The sequence below is a fragment of the Danio rerio genome, chromosome 2, assembly GCF_049306965.1.
Source record: "Danio rerio strain Tuebingen ecotype United States chromosome 2, GRCz12tu, whole genome shotgun sequence".
In the NCBI taxonomy this organism is placed as follows: Eukaryota; Metazoa; Chordata; class Actinopteri; order Cypriniformes; family Danionidae; genus Danio; species Danio rerio.
Window position 1 is genome coordinate 49,100,490 of NC_133177.1, and position 17,999 is coordinate 49,118,488.

The 17,999-nt window shown below is 33.9% G+C and overlaps 1 protein-coding gene across 2 annotated transcripts in view; it reads left to right on the forward strand.

Annotated features, from left to right (window-relative positions):
* gpc5c (glypican 5c) overlaps positions 1 to 17,999 on the forward strand; it is a 295,133-nt gene that overhangs the window by 173,471 nt on the left and 103,663 nt on the right. For both annotated transcript variants that reach the window (XM_005171430.6, XM_005171431.6), the window contains one exon: positions 7,404 to 7,524. In XM_005171430.6, coding sequence (XP_005171487.3) covers positions 7,404 to 7,524 — 121 coding nt within the window. The remainder of the gene's footprint in view (positions 1 to 7,403; positions 7,525 to 17,999) is intronic.

The window sequence follows — 17,999 nt, forward strand, 5'->3', positions numbered from 1 at the left end:
GCTTGAAGTAAGGATGATTCATGGCCAACCTCTGTTGTTCCTTTGGGCGATGCAATTTAATGTTAGTTTGTGTGGAGATGGGCCATAACATGGGCTAATTTCATGCATTAGGAATCATTTTAATCATATTTATCACTCTAATCCAATTTTAAAAAGTGCGCCCACACAAAATTCACTTAAAGTTCACGCACACACACAAACCCATATGCATAAATCTTCTGTTTGTGTGTTCTCATCACATCTTAAAATTGGGAGATGAATAATGTATTTTTAGTGTGTGGGTTGAAAAGTCACGCTTTCAGAAATAACATTGGCAAGTCTTTTGTAACAGCATGATAATGAGAGAGAGAGAGAGAGAGAGAGAGAGAGAGAGAGAGAGATATGTATACTGCATTTATAATTACTTTGTGTGTTTTGTGTGTAAGTTTTTTAGGATTTCACACTTTCAACAGAAATAACTAAACAGATGATTAATATTTTTTCAATCATCTTTTCTTCCATCTTATTTTAATACTGCTTTTATTTTACTGTATTATTCATCCTTTCACCCTGTGACTTGGCCATTGCAGTAACAGTGTTCTTTAATGGACTCTTCATAGAGCAACTGTCCCGATTGGTGTAGGGAAGAGGCAAGGACTCCAGAATGCAAGAAATGAGATTAAGTTATCTTAGAAAAACAAAACAAAACTATTCAAACAAACAGAAATGACCATATAGGGGAAAACATCAACAAACTGGGCTGTCAATGCAGGACTGGACAAGTATTACTGCAAACACTAAATGGAAGACAATTAACTCGCACAGGACAGCAGACAAGAGGGAGCTATAAGGAGAAATATTTAACAAACAGACAGGTAAACTGAATAAACTAATAATGCGATAACAAGGAGGCTGGGACTTGACAATAGACAAGAGAGTACATGACACAAAGTGACAACACAAGCCATGCGCTCATGTGAAACAGTACTAGAACATGCAGCCAATGAGAGAACTCATTAACCATGTGCTAACATCAAATAAAACAATACAGCATGCGGCCACAATGTAAACATGAAGCCACATGCTTACACATCACCAACACAAACAGAATGCAAGACACGAGTACATGATAAATAAAACACCCACTGTGCCTCATGCATGTGGCCGAAAAAATGAAAAAAAAAAAACGAAACCAAATAGACTGGAGATCAGACATTGAAAATGCTATGCTGCAAACGTAAAACACAAACTTGGATGAGAGAGCGCATCCCGAGCTATTGTAAGGGGCCATGTCTGTCTTTGTTTTTAGTACGAGCGCCGTCTTGGCCGTGCTCTGACCATGCCAGGTCCAGTCGTGGCCAGGATGGCGCTCGTACAAAAAGCTAAGACAAACTTTAGCCCTTTTCACACAGTGATAAATATCGAGAAAATTTCCTGAACGACTTTACCAGTGAATTAAAATATCGCCGTTTACACAAGCAAGGACGTTCTGGAATTTTTTTTGGAAAAGACCATTCACATATTTATTCCAAAATACTAGTAAATTGACATCATTAACCAGAAATTACATGTAAACGGCTGCTCTTGTATTTGTAAACATAGAAGCTTTTATTTCAAGCTGTAGCATTCATGCAACTGCTTTGTGAGACATCCAAAGGCAGAGGCACAAACCGCAGCGAAATGTTTACACGTTTACTACTTACATTTATTACATTACAAACTCTGTGGGTGGATAAGTATTGTGAACGACTTCAATGAAAACATATGGAGAAACACTTTCGCATGTCGAGATGTACATAATATGTGTGTGTGCTGGCGCTCACCAGCTCCCTCACGTGCACACGCATCATGCAACTGAAGCAGAGCTTGAAGGTAAACAAACAGGGGTTTATCATAAGCATTTTATCAATAATTTTTGACATAGTTGGCATTAAGAAGGAACATAGAAACATTATCTGACTAACTGTCTAGTAGGTTAATGTGTCTGGGAAAATATTCAAAGTCTTTTATTTTAATAAACAGCACGCATGTGAATGGTCTGAATGTTCTGATTGGCAGGAGTAGACGTCTTATGTCTGCGCGTTCTAAATGTGAACGCACTCTTTCTGGCAATTTTTCTTCTGTATTCACACAGCACAACATTCCAGCAAATTGCCAGTATATGTTACAACTTCTCTTTCTTGAAAATTGCTAGAACAAATTTACCGGTATTTTCAAAAAGGGTCTGTTTACACATGAGACCGTTTTTTCTGAAAATTGCCAGAAAGGTTTGTATGTGTGAAAGGGGCTAATGAAAAACCCAGTTGAGCACAACATCCAAGACAAGACAGGACTAGTGTCTGGACTCTGCTACCAAAACAAGAATTAACAAGACCAAAGTGGCAGAATCATGACAGCAGTAGCTCCTGAACTCAGAGATACACTGGAATATCTGTAATTAGCAGTTTTCTGTATTTTGTGATTCATGTTTTATTTTTTTTTATTTCCTCCTTTTATTTACGATTTTGAGTTGGGACCTTGATCTTTCTCCCAACAACTTCTAACCTTGAAAAGTTTGAAAAAGTGACTTTCACTGACATTTTTTAAAATGCGAAAATTATATATTGTTTGGGATGATGTGTTAGAGTACAGTACAAAAACCTTGCAATAGACTGCCTGTACATTTTCTGTTATTTTACAGATGTATTTCTTTATATGTTATTTCTTATACATTTATATTATTTGAAACAACTAAAATGTCAATAAAAGTCACTTTGTTAAACTGTAGACAGTCAAAAGTCAACAGAGCAGAGATCAACATCCCATAATGCAATTCACAACTGTAAATAAACGGAAAACACTTGTGAATCACAAAATACGTAAACTGTTAATTAACAGATACTGTTTACAGCCTACCAGCAGTCAGTGTATGTCTGCTCTCAGCACTTTAGTTTATCCTTCAGTCTGGTCTTCAAAAACAAATATCCAGTTGACAATGCACTAGGTTCAGAACTGATGTGAGTCATAAACTTACACACATCTGTTAATTAACAGTTTTTGTATTTTGTGATTCATGGGTGGTTTCAGTTAATTAATGGTTATGAATCAAAATGAGCTTTATATAAAGACTTTTTGTGGTTTGCAGGAGCTCAGGGTACATGCATACTTATCAAGAGGACAGAAGCACATTTAAATAAGTGGAAAATTAAGTAAACAATAAAATAAATAAATTGATATACAGGCGGCACGGTGGCTCAGTGATTACCACTTACAGCTAGAATGCCGCTGGTTCGAGTCCCGACTGGGCCAGTTGGCATTTCTGTGTGGAGTTTGCTTGTTCTCCCTGTTGATGTGGGATATCTACGGGTGCTCCGGCTTCCCCCACAGTTCAAAGACATGCGTTATTAGTGAATTGGATGAACAAAAAAAAAAGGAGATGTATGGATGTTTAAAGGGTAACAATTTATTTTGATGGTTCATTTGAGTATTAGTAGACCGTCTGCTTAGTATCTGTTGATACTGCTGCCAAACAGACATTTAACTGACTATAAGAAACTTTGCAAGTACATGTCAACTTACAATAAATTTAACTCCGACCTAACAGTCTATGGTCTAATGAGAGTTAGTTGGCATGTAGATGCAATATAACTTAAATTCAACAAATGGACCATCAAAATAAAGTGTGACTCAAAAAACTGTATTTGTTGTTCCACAGAGCCACAAAAATAATGCTACTGTATATTGATTTGCATATGCTCAGTAGCCGCAGAAACCCTTCTAACACAACCTACCCACAGCAGAATTTCTTCCCACTTGGAGCTCTCCCAACCTCCTTGTGGCGTAAGTCCCTCCCACTTGGAGGTCTCTGAACTCCAGCAATATATATAGTTGACGGATATTGCTTGAGTCAAAATGTACTTTAGTATAAAACCCTGGGAATAACAAAACCATCAGTAACCATGAAGAACAGTACACCTCAATGTCAGCGCAAATCCCAACAACATACCTCACTGTAAACCTCATTTGCTCTTATTTCAGACTTTCTCCTTTCTTTATTTCATAGTGTTTTAGTTTGAGTATTATATATATGCAACATATGGAATATGCAAAGTCACAAAGCACAAACCACTCTAAAGGAAGATATTCTGTATATCATTAAGCACTATTTCTGAACACCCTCAAATCCCTGGAGTGCTGAGTTTTCTTTTACAGTATTTGAATATCCTGATTTTAAATATTTCCCACCCAAGGCTGCAAGGCTTGGTTGAGTTGCAGAATTAACATGCTTTTGCCCTGTTTCAAACTTTATTTCGAGATATAATTCTTGCAATTAAAAAACCATTAACTACAGTTTGACTTTTGCCTTAATAAACTCCTAATTTGCTGCTCATTATTAGTTATTAAGGTAGTAGTTGGGTTTAGGTATAAGGTAGGATTAGGAATGCAGAATAAGATCATGCAGAATTTATACTTCATTAGTACTTATAAATAGCCAATATTTAAATAATAGGCAGGTAATAGCCACTAGTTACTAGTGAGAATTGGTAAATAATTTTTTATCCACAGATCTACTTTAATAAATAGATACACATTATATATAACAGTATGCACCTTGTGTGAATTTGACAGTAATACAAACAAACGCAAGCAAGCAAGCAAGCAAACAAAGATAAACAAATAATAATAAAAAACAGTACAATGTATCACATGGCACATAAAGACCTTTTTTATGGAGTGTCATAAGCTGTCAAGGCACCGCCCTCTTTTGGAAAGGGGTGGAGAGCAGCTTCTCATTTGCATTTAAAGAAAGACCAATGGTTTATTTATTATTATTTTGCTACCACTTAAACTGAAAGATTGTTTACAATACCATACATGAAATGTGAGGTATTTTGTGCTGGAATTTCACTGACACATTCTGGGGACACCTGAAAGTTATATAGAGTTCTATTATCATGCAAAGAGGGCATCTTGGACCCCTTTAAGGACAACATACCTCAAGATAAAATTTACACACACCCATAGTACCTCAAAAAACAACTGCAGTGCCCCAGTTTTAGTCTGAATTTCTATTTCTTCCTTTTTTGTCTTTCTTTCATGCTTTCTCTTTTATCTGTCTCTCTTTTATCCTACACTGCTGTTAAAAATGGTCTAACATCTAAAGATCTAACAGCAGCATACTGTTTTTCATGTAAACAGTCAAAACAGTGCATTCTGGGCAATCATTTGCCCTTTATTTTTCAACATTGATCTGCCGCTTTTACGTAATACAATTTTTCTTCCAAGTTAAAACAGTTAACAGTTCAAACTCCTTCTGGACTGCTATAAAAACACCCAAATGTAAAACAATTTAACATTTGAAATGTTTTTAATATTGGAAACTGTTTTGAATCATTTAAAATACAAAATGTTACACTTTATACTGTAATTCAAGGTACTTTCCATTTCTTTGCGTTTTGTGTTTGTGCTTCATACTTTGTGTATAATTTCAAAAATACATATAGGATTTGATTTGTATCTGTCATGATCACCAGCGACCGAATCCTTGCAGATCACTGGAGAACTACACATCTTTCACTCAACTGGACTACAAATACCATCATGCACCTCACACACACACCAGTTCCTGATTCCCCCTTATTACACACAGACACACACACAGCTGGTAACTCATATTTATATTCACCTCTGACACACACGCAGACACACACACACACTTTGCTGAGTTTTTTTTTTTTGTAACACTACGAAGCATTTCCTTGTGTAGTGGAGGGCAAAATGTGGCTTTAAATACTGAAATAGTCGAAGCAAATGTGTTGAAGCTTCGAAATGTTTCAAAATCAGTCTCTACAGCGACAAAAACTGGCTTATATGTATTGCTCTAGAATAGCCCCAGTAAAGAAACAGTTAAGGAAATTGAGGAATTACACATGTTGTACAGTTGCATTGAATTTTCTAGTGATTTAGTGGAGTGGTGAAAATTCCAGATTAGCATGCAGGAATATTAGGTTTGAATCCAAGGTGATGCAGCTATAGATGTTAGTTTTAAATGATCTGTTCTTGTAAAGTGTTTTTAACACAAATTTGCCAGATCTCAAAACGCTTCTGAAATGACTGATGATTTGAATTGCTTTAGTTACATGATCCTGGTGTTTCAAAACACTCATGGCCTGGGTGTTTAGAATCAACTTAGTTAGTTTCACGTCAGCCATCCCCAGCCTTGTTTTGTCTTTCACAAGTCAGTGCAAAATATTTTACTAGTTATTTTGCAAGATAGTTGTATTCAGACAAAGTTTCTTTAAGTATTCTTTAGTCTTTGACTGAGATTAAAGTGTAATTTAAAGACTTCACTAGGTTATGTTAACTATATGAAAGTTGGAAGTCAAATATTAATTTAAATTAACGGGAGGGCAAAAAAAAAAAAAATGACATCAACTGTGTCTGTTAAAGTTTACAGCTGCAAAATGTGCCTTGATGTACTTGAATGTTAGAAATGTGTTATCCTACTACAATACATAGTTACTTGTCAAATAAACAACCATGGAAGATTATTGTGAGTTTAATTTATTAAATTAGCTTGTTTATGAAAACTTCCGAGTGATGCAGTGAAGTTGTTTGTAGTGTGCTCACTAAAAGTACAAAAAGCTTCTAAAAAAAATCAAAAATACTGCATTAATTAATTAATTAATTCATTCATTCATTCATTCATTCACTTTTACAGGATGTAAATGAATTACAGTGTAAATACTCTATTATAACAGTGACTTGCTGGTGTCTTTGACAAAACAAAAAATTACATAATTTGTTTTACAGTGTATCTTAGGTAGCTATCTCACCTTAATATTGAATTATTAAATCGGTCCTGTTGTCTTTCTCTTTTCTCTCTGTACTATTCACTTTTCCCAAGTTATTTCATTCAACGCTCCACATTTTCATTCTGAACTGATGGAGTTTCCTTCTCGTTTCCGGCTTTCTCATTTTACAATTTTACAATTAGAAAATATTCAGTGCTAATAGGAAATCTTCCACCCCTGTTCCTGTAGTGTGTAAGCAGTCCAGACACATTTCTCTATAGCCTCTTACAAGACTCTAATTAGCCTCATTTCTAACCCTCGCTTACAGCCGTTCTCCTCTTTTATTATTCCACAGCAGTATTTTCTCACTCACTGCCTCATCAATACTCTCACATATATTCAAACAAAATCTTCCACAGCTCTCACACACACACACCAGCAATTAGACTTTTTAATGTATCATTTCTGTCAGGGGATCCAGAAGTCCAGAATATTGATCTCTTAGGCTGTCAGGACAGAATGCCGTCCATGTCATGCTGAAGCCAAACAATGGATTGAAGATTTAAGCTTCCAAAGGACCTTAGCTAAGCCGAAATAACAGCTGACCTGCTTTTAATGTTTTTCTTTTCTCTCTCTCTCTTTTTCTCTCAGTTATACTGCAAGAGTGGTGGGCAATGGAGTTCTTGCGCAGAGACAGAATCCAGAAGTAAGAGTCAGAGGTTTCGACCCAGTGCTTATGGATGTCAAAAACAGACTCGAGCTCTTCAACATGGTAAGGAATATCATGGTTCAATTGTGGTATTACACATATCCGTCTCATCTTAAAATGCATACCTTAGCTCTAAGGGTCGAACATCAAAAGGTCAAGAATCTTGGTGTGATTCTGTAGTCAGATACTAAGCTCAGTAGTCCTGCCAAAGCAGTAACTAAATTAGCATATTATCGTCTTAAAAAAAACATTGCAAGAATTAGATGCTTTGTTTCCAGTGAGCAGGCTTTAGAGGGTTACTTTTAAAATGTGTACAGTTACGGTTACAAATTACTTGATTAAAAAGGGATTCAGTAACTTAATCCGAGCACCAAAATATAAAAGTACTAACACTTCATACCTTTGAATTCCTTAAAGTTTTATCTGTCACATCTTAAAAAAAGTGTACCTTGGCTTTCGGGGTCAAATGGCAAAAAATAAGGTCAAGACCATTGTGATTCTGGAGTCAGATCTTGGGTTCAGGAGTCCTGTCAAAGCAGTAAGTAAATCAGCATATTATTGTTTTAAAAGCAATTGCAAGAATTAGATGCTTTGTTTCCAGTGAGCAGGCTTAGAATTTTTTATTTTTTTTAAATGTATTCTGATTCAGTTACAAATTACTTCATTAAAAAAAAAAGTATTTAGTTGTTTAATCCGATCGCCAAAAAATAGAAGTCCTCTGATTACCATCTAACCAGAGCACCCGGAGGAAACCCATGCAAACACAGGGAGAACATGCGATCTCCACATAAAAATGGCAACTGACTCAGCCGGGACTTAAACCAGTGGCCTTCTTAGTGTGAGCACTACCGACTGTGTATATATATATAAAATTTTTCCCTAAATGATGTTTAACAGAGCAAGAAAATTTTCACAGTACGTCTGATATTTTTTTTTCTTCTTAGTGTGAGCACTACCGACTGTGCCACCCATGTGTGTATATATAAATAAATATATATATATATATATATATATATATATATATATATATATATATATATATATATATATATATATATATATATATATATTTATATATTTATATATTATATATAAATTATATTATATAAAAAAAAATATATATAAAAAAAAAAAAAAAAAAAATATATATATATATATATATATATATACACACATTTTTTCCCTAAATGATGTTTAACAGAGCAAGAAAGTTTTCACAGTATGTCTGATATTTTTTTTTCTTCTAGAGAAAGTCTGACTTGTTTTATTTCAGCCAGAATAAAAGCAGTTATTAATTTTTTGAAAGCCATTTTAAGGTCAAAATAATTTTTTAAATAAAATTGTTTTTTCGATAGTCTACAGTACAAACCATCGTTATACAATAACTTTCCTGTATACCCTAACATGCCTAGTTAACCTAATTTACCTAGTTAAACCTTCAAATGTCACTTGATTCTTCATTTTATTTTTAACCGGCACTCCTGGGGCCTCATGTATCAACACTGCGTACGCCCAAAAACTTTGTGTACGCTAGGTTTCACACTCACATTTGGATTTACTAACGATAAAATTAACGTGAGAATGTGCGTTGGTCCGCGCCAACTTTATGTCTGGCGTACATGCATTTCTTGTTTGTGTTTGTTTTATTTCCATTGGCGACTCCTGCCGGCAGTTGTTAAATTGCTACACTACAAAGTATCGCACCAACACATGTGGAAAACATTGCTATTCATTTATAATTGATAAAATGGGTTAATTGACATATATATGTATATATATATTTATTTTTACCAATTATGTGATTTAGAACATATAAAAGCATTTGCAAATGTATACAATCCTTAGTCTATGGCAATGGAAGTGTCTCGCACTCGGTCAGTTGTAGAGCGAGTGATTGGGCAGCTGAAATACCGGTGGCGCTGCCTTGATAAGAGCGGAGGGGTGCTGCTATACCGCACTAACAAAGTGTTCCTCTAATACATCTGTGTCTCCCACAGACATGGATATTACTCCAGACAGTAAAATGTCACCCCCAATTGAGGCAACTCTCCTCAAAAGGTGTTAATTCAGCATCTTCTGTTTCCCCGCCTGTTCACTCCACACTTTGACGGTGCGTTGCTGTTCTTTTCCTAACCTGCACCTTTACATCAGACCATTTCTTTTTTAATTCACTCACAGTGCGATGTTCAGATGTTCATCTGCATTAATTGTGTCAACTAAACTCTTCCACTCTATTTTTTTTCTTTTTGTTATTAAGTCCAGAGGACAAACTTGCAAATAACACAAAATAACTTTTTACTACCTCCGATATGAGCACCTCCAATTCACATTCTGTGAAGTTTCTCTTCTTGCTTGCTTTTGCCCTTACTTTTTCGTTTGGTTTTGCCAAAGTAAAGTCATTACCATATTCATACGGGGGAGGAGGCAGAAGGGGTTTCACGTTAATTCGGATGTACAAAGATAATGTGTGGGATTCTGTGTGCAAAGTGTTTCATACATCTGATTTTAATACTGTGCGTACACAATGTTTAGTATGAATTCAATGCAAGTCTTGGTACATGAAGCCCCTGGTTCTCTATATATTTTGATGCAATTTTATTTTTGCCCAGCACTATTAATTCCTAAATTAATCAACGTTTTTGAAGAATTCCTTAAAATCAGCATCCACAACTTTTTAATGGTTTCTCAAAATGTTTGTTTTTTAGATTCATACAAACTTTTTTTAGGATTATCCCATCAGTTAGTGTTGTAGTTCCAATGTAAGAAAATCTAAAGAAATTTACTGATGTCTCTGAAACCTCCTCCTGTTGTTTGTTGTGTTGTTTTGTTCTCATCTGATAGACTGTTGTGTTAACAGCGTGGCACAGAAAACAAGGGCAGATGGTTCTTTTTCATTTGTGAATAAACAGCTCATCAAAGTGATCCTGATGTTTTGCAAAATGAACTAAGAGATGAAACATCTACCTAACAAACAGCACCCAGAGCAGACTGTGAGTTTTAAGATGGAGAGATGGAGTTTTTAGGTCTCACATGTAGAAGTAAGGCTGACTTTGATGGGAAGTAAAGGATTAAAGACTGGCAGAGGCTGCAGACTGAACATCCAGCAGAGTCATCTGACTGCCTTGTGAACCCGTGGTATCAGTAAATAAGCATGAGAATATCACACACACACACACACACACACACACACACACACACACACACACACACACACACACACACACACACACACACACACACACACACACACACACACACAAACACACACACACAGTATACTGTATACAAAACTGCTTCAACACAAACCATGCATGCTTTGTGAACATTTCTACTTTCATGTGGAATTCAATGAAAACAATGTAGTTTCTAAAAAGAAAAATAATAGTTGTTTAACTTTTAGATAATCATACTTCATTATTTCATGCTTGAACATTATATTTCTAGTTTGCATTAAATTAAAACTTTGATTTTATTATTTATATTAATAAAAGTAGTTTTTAGTTTTGTTTCAATCAAATAAAACAATATTATTATTTACATTATTTACAAATATATATCAAAATATATTTACATAACAAATTAATAATTTATTATACTCAAGTTATTAAAATATAGTATAATAATAATAATAATAATAACAACAACAACAATAATAATAATAATAATGGTTGTTGTTGATAATAACAATTATTATTGTTATTGTGATTAATTCTATTAAATAATAAAATAATACTAATTGCTAATAAAAAGAATAATAATTATATAATTTTTAACAACAACAACAACAACAACAAGAATAATAATAATAACAATAATAATCATAATAATAATCATAATAATAATGGTTGTTGTTGATAATAACAATTATTATTGTTATTGTGATTAATTCTATTAAATAATAAAAAATACTAATTGTTAATAAAAAGAATAATAATTATTATATATTTTGAAAAAAAAAACAACAACAACAACAACAACAACAACAACAACAACAAATAACAATAATAATAATAATAATAATAATAATAATAATAATAATAATAATAATAATAATAATAATAATAATTATTATTATTATTATTATTATAAATGATGATGATGATAATTAATGTTGTTGTTGATGATGATGATGATAATAATAAGAATACTTTTTATTGTTACTGAATAAATAAAAAAAATATTTAATAAAAACAATAATAATATTGTTGATGATGATGATGATAATAATATATCGTTGTTGATAATGATGATGAGGCTGATAATTATAATAATAATAATTATGATGCGGATGATGATAATAATAATAATTTATTATACACAGCATTTTTGTCAGTTTTTTAAAACTCAAAGAATTATAAGTAAGAAAATAAGTAAGAAAAAAGAAGTATAAGTAATAATAATAATAATAATAATTATAATAATAATAATTATTATAATAATAATAAATACATAGCAGGAAAGTTTTTTTTGTAAAATGCAGCTGCATGCATAATAAGGAGATAAAGTCCATTTAACTTCTCTGGACTGTTTTGTTCCATTATGGCTGATATTTGTAATAGCTGATAGCCATCAGAGCACTGCTATCCGGCTTGCTTTTAACCGAACAGAGAATAGAAATCATTTATCGAAAATTACTGGTAACGGAAGATCATAAAAATGACTGCGTGTCCCTCGTTCTCACATTCACCTTTGTTTCACCCTGATAAAGTTCCGAATTTCCTTTTTCCCAGATGGTAAGAGAATTTCTCAACAGAAATATTTGATTTCCTTTTGCGATTATGCATGCTAAAAACCACCGGAGGAATCTGCTGTTACTGAGGAGGGGAGTGGAAATATTGATCCGGTGGACTTTGGAGGTCTGAATATGTGGTTCATGAAAAATGAAAAGGAGAGAATGACAGAGAGGGAGAACAGAGCAGAGCATCCCTCTCTCCTTCCCTCTTTCTTTCTTTCTTTCTTTCTTTCTTTTTCAATAATTGGTTGGAAGCATCCACACAAATGTGTTAGTCAGCGTAGCAGAATGAGGAGCTTCAGTCTAGATTCAGATCAGATGGAGTGATCTCCTCTACAGCCTGCAGTTTGAGATCATTCCTCTCTTTGCTCATTGTTTGAAACTTTAAATTTTATTGCCCAAATGCAGGAAATTACTGTCTGGAGAATGTAGTTTCAGTTACAGTAACTGAACATACTTCAGACCATTTCAGTTACAGTAAACTTCAGGTTTATGCGAGCAAGTGCTTCTGAAATCCTGCAGATTTGGCTTTGAGAAGTATAAAAGGACAGCGAATTATGATATTTACAAACATTTTCTGATTTTTTACTTTCATAAAAAGTTTGGGGTTGATAAAAAATATTTATATTATAATTATAAGTTTACTAAAAGTATACAGTAAAAACAGTAATAGTTTGACATATTATTAACATTTTGAATATGTTTTTTAACATATTTTCATACGTAATTTTACTTAGTGATAGAAAAGCTGATTTTTCCAGTCTTCTGTGTCATGTGATCCCTGAATTCTTCACTAAACCTATTTTTATCCCTGTTATAAAACTATTTCCTATATCGTTAGCAATAAGTATGTTTATCTTGCTTTTTTGATAGTGAAAACCATGATAAAAACAGCAACATTATTTTAAAGGACTTTCAGCAAGGATGATTTGATCAGAAGTAATAATAAATCCTAAAGTACTTTTAGTTTTTCAGGATAAATTGATTAAGTATCTTAAAAACAGGAAAAATGTACCTGAGAGGCAAAATAGTTATTGTATATATAATATAAACGATTATTATATTAGATGAATTATTTGCCCCCCTTTGATTTTTTTTTCTTTTTTAAAAATTTACTAAATGATGTTTAACAGAGCAAGGACATTTTGTGTCTGATAGTATTTTTTCTTCGGGAGAAAGCTTCATTTGTTTTATTTTGGCTTTTATTTTTATTTTAATATGCTAATTATTCAAGGGGGCTAGTAGTTCTAATAATTCTGACTTCAACTGTATATATATATATATATATATATATATATATATATATATATATATATATATATATATATATATATATATATATATACACATACATACATACAATCATACAGTTGAAGTCAGCACTATTAGCCCCCTTCAAATGTATTTCTTATTTTTGAAATATTTTACAAATGATGTTGAACAGAGACAGGAAATTTTCACAGTATGTGTGATATTATTTGTTCTTCTGGAAAAAGCTTTATTCGTTATATTTCGGCTAGAATAAAAGCAGTTTTTAATTTATTAAACACCATTTTAGGGACAAATTTATTAGCTGCTTTAAGCTAATCTTTTTCTCGATAGTCTATAGTACAAACCATCATTATACAATAACTTGCCTAATTACCCTAATCTGCCTAGTTGACCTAATTAACCTAGTTAAGCCTTTAAATTTCATTTTAAGCTGCATAGAAGTGTCTTGAAAAAAATCTAGTAAAATGTTATTTACTGGCATCATGACAGATAAAATAAATCAGTTATTATAAATGAGTTATTAAAACTATTATGTTTAGAAATATGTTGAAAAAATCTGCTCTCCGTTAAACAGAAAATGGGGAAAAATAAACAAGCAGTCAAATAATTCAGGGGGGCTAATAATTCTGACTTCAACTGTGTATATATGTTTGTTTTGTTATGTATGTTTTGTTCAGCTTGTGGAGTAAATGGTGTAACTATGGTGTTGAGTAAGAATTTTTTATAATTTGTGCTATCTGCTCATACACTAAAAAAAGGATTCATTCATCTTAGTCTCTATTTCAGAGGTCCCCACAGCGTAATGAACCGCCAACTATTCCGGAATATGTTTTTACGCTGAGGATGCCCTTCCAGTCGCAATCCAGTACTGGAAAACACCCATACACACTAATTCACACACACAAACACACACATACACTACGGTCAATTTACTTTATTCAATTTCCCTTTAGCGCCTATCTTTGGACTGTGGGGGAAACCGGAGCACCTAGAGGAAACACAGAAACACAGGGAGAACATGCAAACTCCACACAGAAACTCCAACTGACCCAGCTGAGACTCAAACCAGTGACATTCTTGCTGTGAGGTGACAGTGCCCATAATGATTCATTGGATTTACAAATTTTTTAGGGTAATTTACAAACAATTTTTATGAGCTGAATTTAAACAAATAAATTAAGTTGTACGTTACTAAATTTCAGATGTTTAAATTCAATTCAATTCAGCTTTATTTGTATAGCGCTTTTACAATGTAGATTGTGTCAAAGCAGCTTTACATACAGTAAATGGTCATAGTAACTGGATCAGGGTAGTTCAGTTTTTAGTGTTTAAGTTCAGTTCAGTTCAGTTTAGCTCAGTTCAGTGTGATTTAAAATCATTACTGAGAGTTCAAACACTGAAGAGCAAATTCATCGATGCGTAGCTCTACCAATCCTGAACCATGCGAGCCAGTGGCAACCGCGGAGAGGGAAAAAAAACTTCACCTGATAGGAGTGAAGAAAAAAAAACCTTGAGAGAACCAGACTCAGTTGGGCACGACCATTTTAATTTCTCTGCTGGCCACAAGTCTTGTGCAGAGCTTGTCACCGCGGTGGAGGCTGGAAGCTGGCCTCAGCGAAGACTCGTCTGTCCTTGGAGCGTCGCTTCAGCCCATATAAACTGTTTGCGATCAATTACGCAAAAAAATAAATAAAAAAATATAAATCAAATGAATCTTTTTTTTGTTTTTCAGTTTAATAGTGCAAAAACATACTTTAGGATCATAACATCCCCTAAAGAATTAAATCAAAATAAAATAAAAAATAACAGTTCTGAAAGTGCATTCACTTAAGAAGCCGAAAAAAAAAAAAAAAACATTTTCTTTCCATAAATAGATCCACTTAAAATTGCAAGGAAATATCAAATTTTCTCTGTGGATGTTCAAGTACACTTGAAAGAAGACAGCCCTGGTGTATTGCCTGTAGTTCAGGTCAGTGGTGGCCTGTCCCTCCCATTAAAACTCAATAAATAAATCCAATTCCCTGTAAATATCCCGACTGGAATCTGGAGGTCAGGCCAGCGGCACAGCTGCTTTTGGGTGTGGAGACGCTGTTAGCATTTGTGTGTTTTTCAGCTTGTCATCACACTCGCGAGTGTAAATGTGGACGACTGGGAGGAGGTTTGAGTTTGAGAAGGGGTTTGTGTTGACCTGCGGCACTACTGTTCTCCAACACCTGCTCTAAAGGAAGTCTGCTATACTACATTACACTCGGCCCATTTATTGGCTGCTCTGTTTGGACTGCCAAAGCAGATTTTGCTTTGGAGCAACAACATCAATTAAATAGCAGTTCAGCCCAAAAATGAAATGCAGTCATATCTTTTTTACTTTTATTCTGTGCCAAGTTTGTATGACTTACTTGACATTAAACGGTAAGGGGAGAGTTTGACTGACTTATTTCCACCCCCTCCCTTTACTTCAACAAACGGTGAAAGTAAGTTGTTACCATTGAATGTAAAAATGGCTAAAATAAAAAGCATAAATTCAATGACTAAACACTAGAACTACCAAGGTGGTCATTTTGACCATTGTAATTTAAATAAAACGCACATATTCACATTTTACTTTTAAAACAGCATATTGAGTGTCGCAAAAAGCCATCTCCTCTGCATGTGAAAGTGAAAATGAAGGAGGTGTAGTTGTTCATATGTGGTCTAGTATCCTAACTATACATTTATAGGCTGTATTATCAAAAATATTGTATTTTTAGGGTGATGACATAATTAAATGTGACCACAGACATACAAAGCTTTCATCTAATATTATATATAGTTATATAATAACAGTCAAAATGATTACTACACTACCTGACAAAAGTCTTGATGTCAATCCTAGTTGTAAGAGCAACAAATAATAACTTGACTTGTTGATCATTTTGGAAAGTGGCAGAATATATTTCAGATGAATCATCTGTTAAACTGCATCCTAATCATCCCAAATACTGCAGAAGACCTACTGTAACCCAAAATTGTCACAGAAATCAGTCAAGTTTGGTGAAGGAAAAATCATGATTTGGGGTTACATTCAGTATGGGGGTGTGCGAGAGATCTGCAGAGTGGATGGCAATATAAAGAGCCTGAGGTATCAAGACATTTGTGCTGCCCATTACATTACAAACCACAGGCGAAGGCAAACTCTTCAGCTGGATAGCGCTCCTTCTCATACTCCAGCCTCCACATCAAAGTTCCTGAAAGCAAAGAAGGTCAAGGTGCTCCAGGACTGGCCAGCCCAGTGACCAGACATGAACATTATTGAGTGTATCTGGGGTAGTATGGAACTGAACTGAACTTCAACACTGAAAACTGGACTGACACTGTCCTAATTTACTATAACCGTCTATTTGAAGCAGGCTTTGACACGATCTACATTGTAAAAGCGCTGTAGAAATAAAGATGAAACTAATTGAATTGAATTGAAATGAATTCAATTGAAGATGAATCCAAATAATCTTGATAAACTCTGGGAGTCCTGCAAGACCTCTTTCTTAGGCATTCCAGATGACCAAGTTATTTGAGTCATTGAAGATATGCTAGTTAATTAAATCATTAAAAATCAAGGTATGATCATATTTTATTTTGGCAAAATAAGCCTATATTTACAGGCCTTTGGCTTTCATATAAGCCACTTATGATTTCAAATGATCAGCTAGAAGTCAAGTTATTGTTGTTCTTAAGACCTTTGTCAGGTAGTGTACTGTAATTAGTAATTCTATTCTGTAATTGTAGAATTCTGATAGCTCTGGTGTTGAATTACACATGGAAATTGGGCGTGATGGAATTAGTAATTTCAGCAGTGAATACTTTAGGTAAATATAACATTATTTTTTGGATTTGTTACAGCACTGTCATGCGCTCAACAAATAAATCACTGGTGTGACTTAATAATTAAACACATTTCCACATGCATTGCGCTATTTCAACTCTTTTTAGGCAAATAGAACCCAAGAGCAAAATAAATTTTGAGCCTATGTCAAATCGTTTTCATTTGAATTACACTGTTAACTAAACTTGTCTGAAACACAGTTTACTCTTGAGCCAAATGATCTCAATCAATTGGGAAACCAGAATTTTGAAAAACACAATTATGGCCATTTAATATTTTTTGAGCTCGGCATCCCTTAATCACATTTATTTTACTGTTACATAAAGAACAGCATTGTCTTACATCTTTAAAGGAAAATGGTTTACAATTAGTTAAGTTGAAAAATAAGTAACAAATATTATTTAGGTCGACTGTTCCTTACTTTCTCAGACATTTTCTTTTACTACATTTACATGGTCATCAGTTCTAATCTAATTATTTACCTTAATCTGACATGTTATAGCACATAATGCGATTAATGTCACTGCATCACCACGCTATCCACATTTCCTCCGGAGTTTCATGTAATTTTGAGTGCATAGTTACAACCCTCCATGACTGATCTTTCTTTCTCTGGGAAGAAGTTATTTTGAGGGATGCAAACTGTTTCAGTTCCCACTGACTTCTATTAAATGG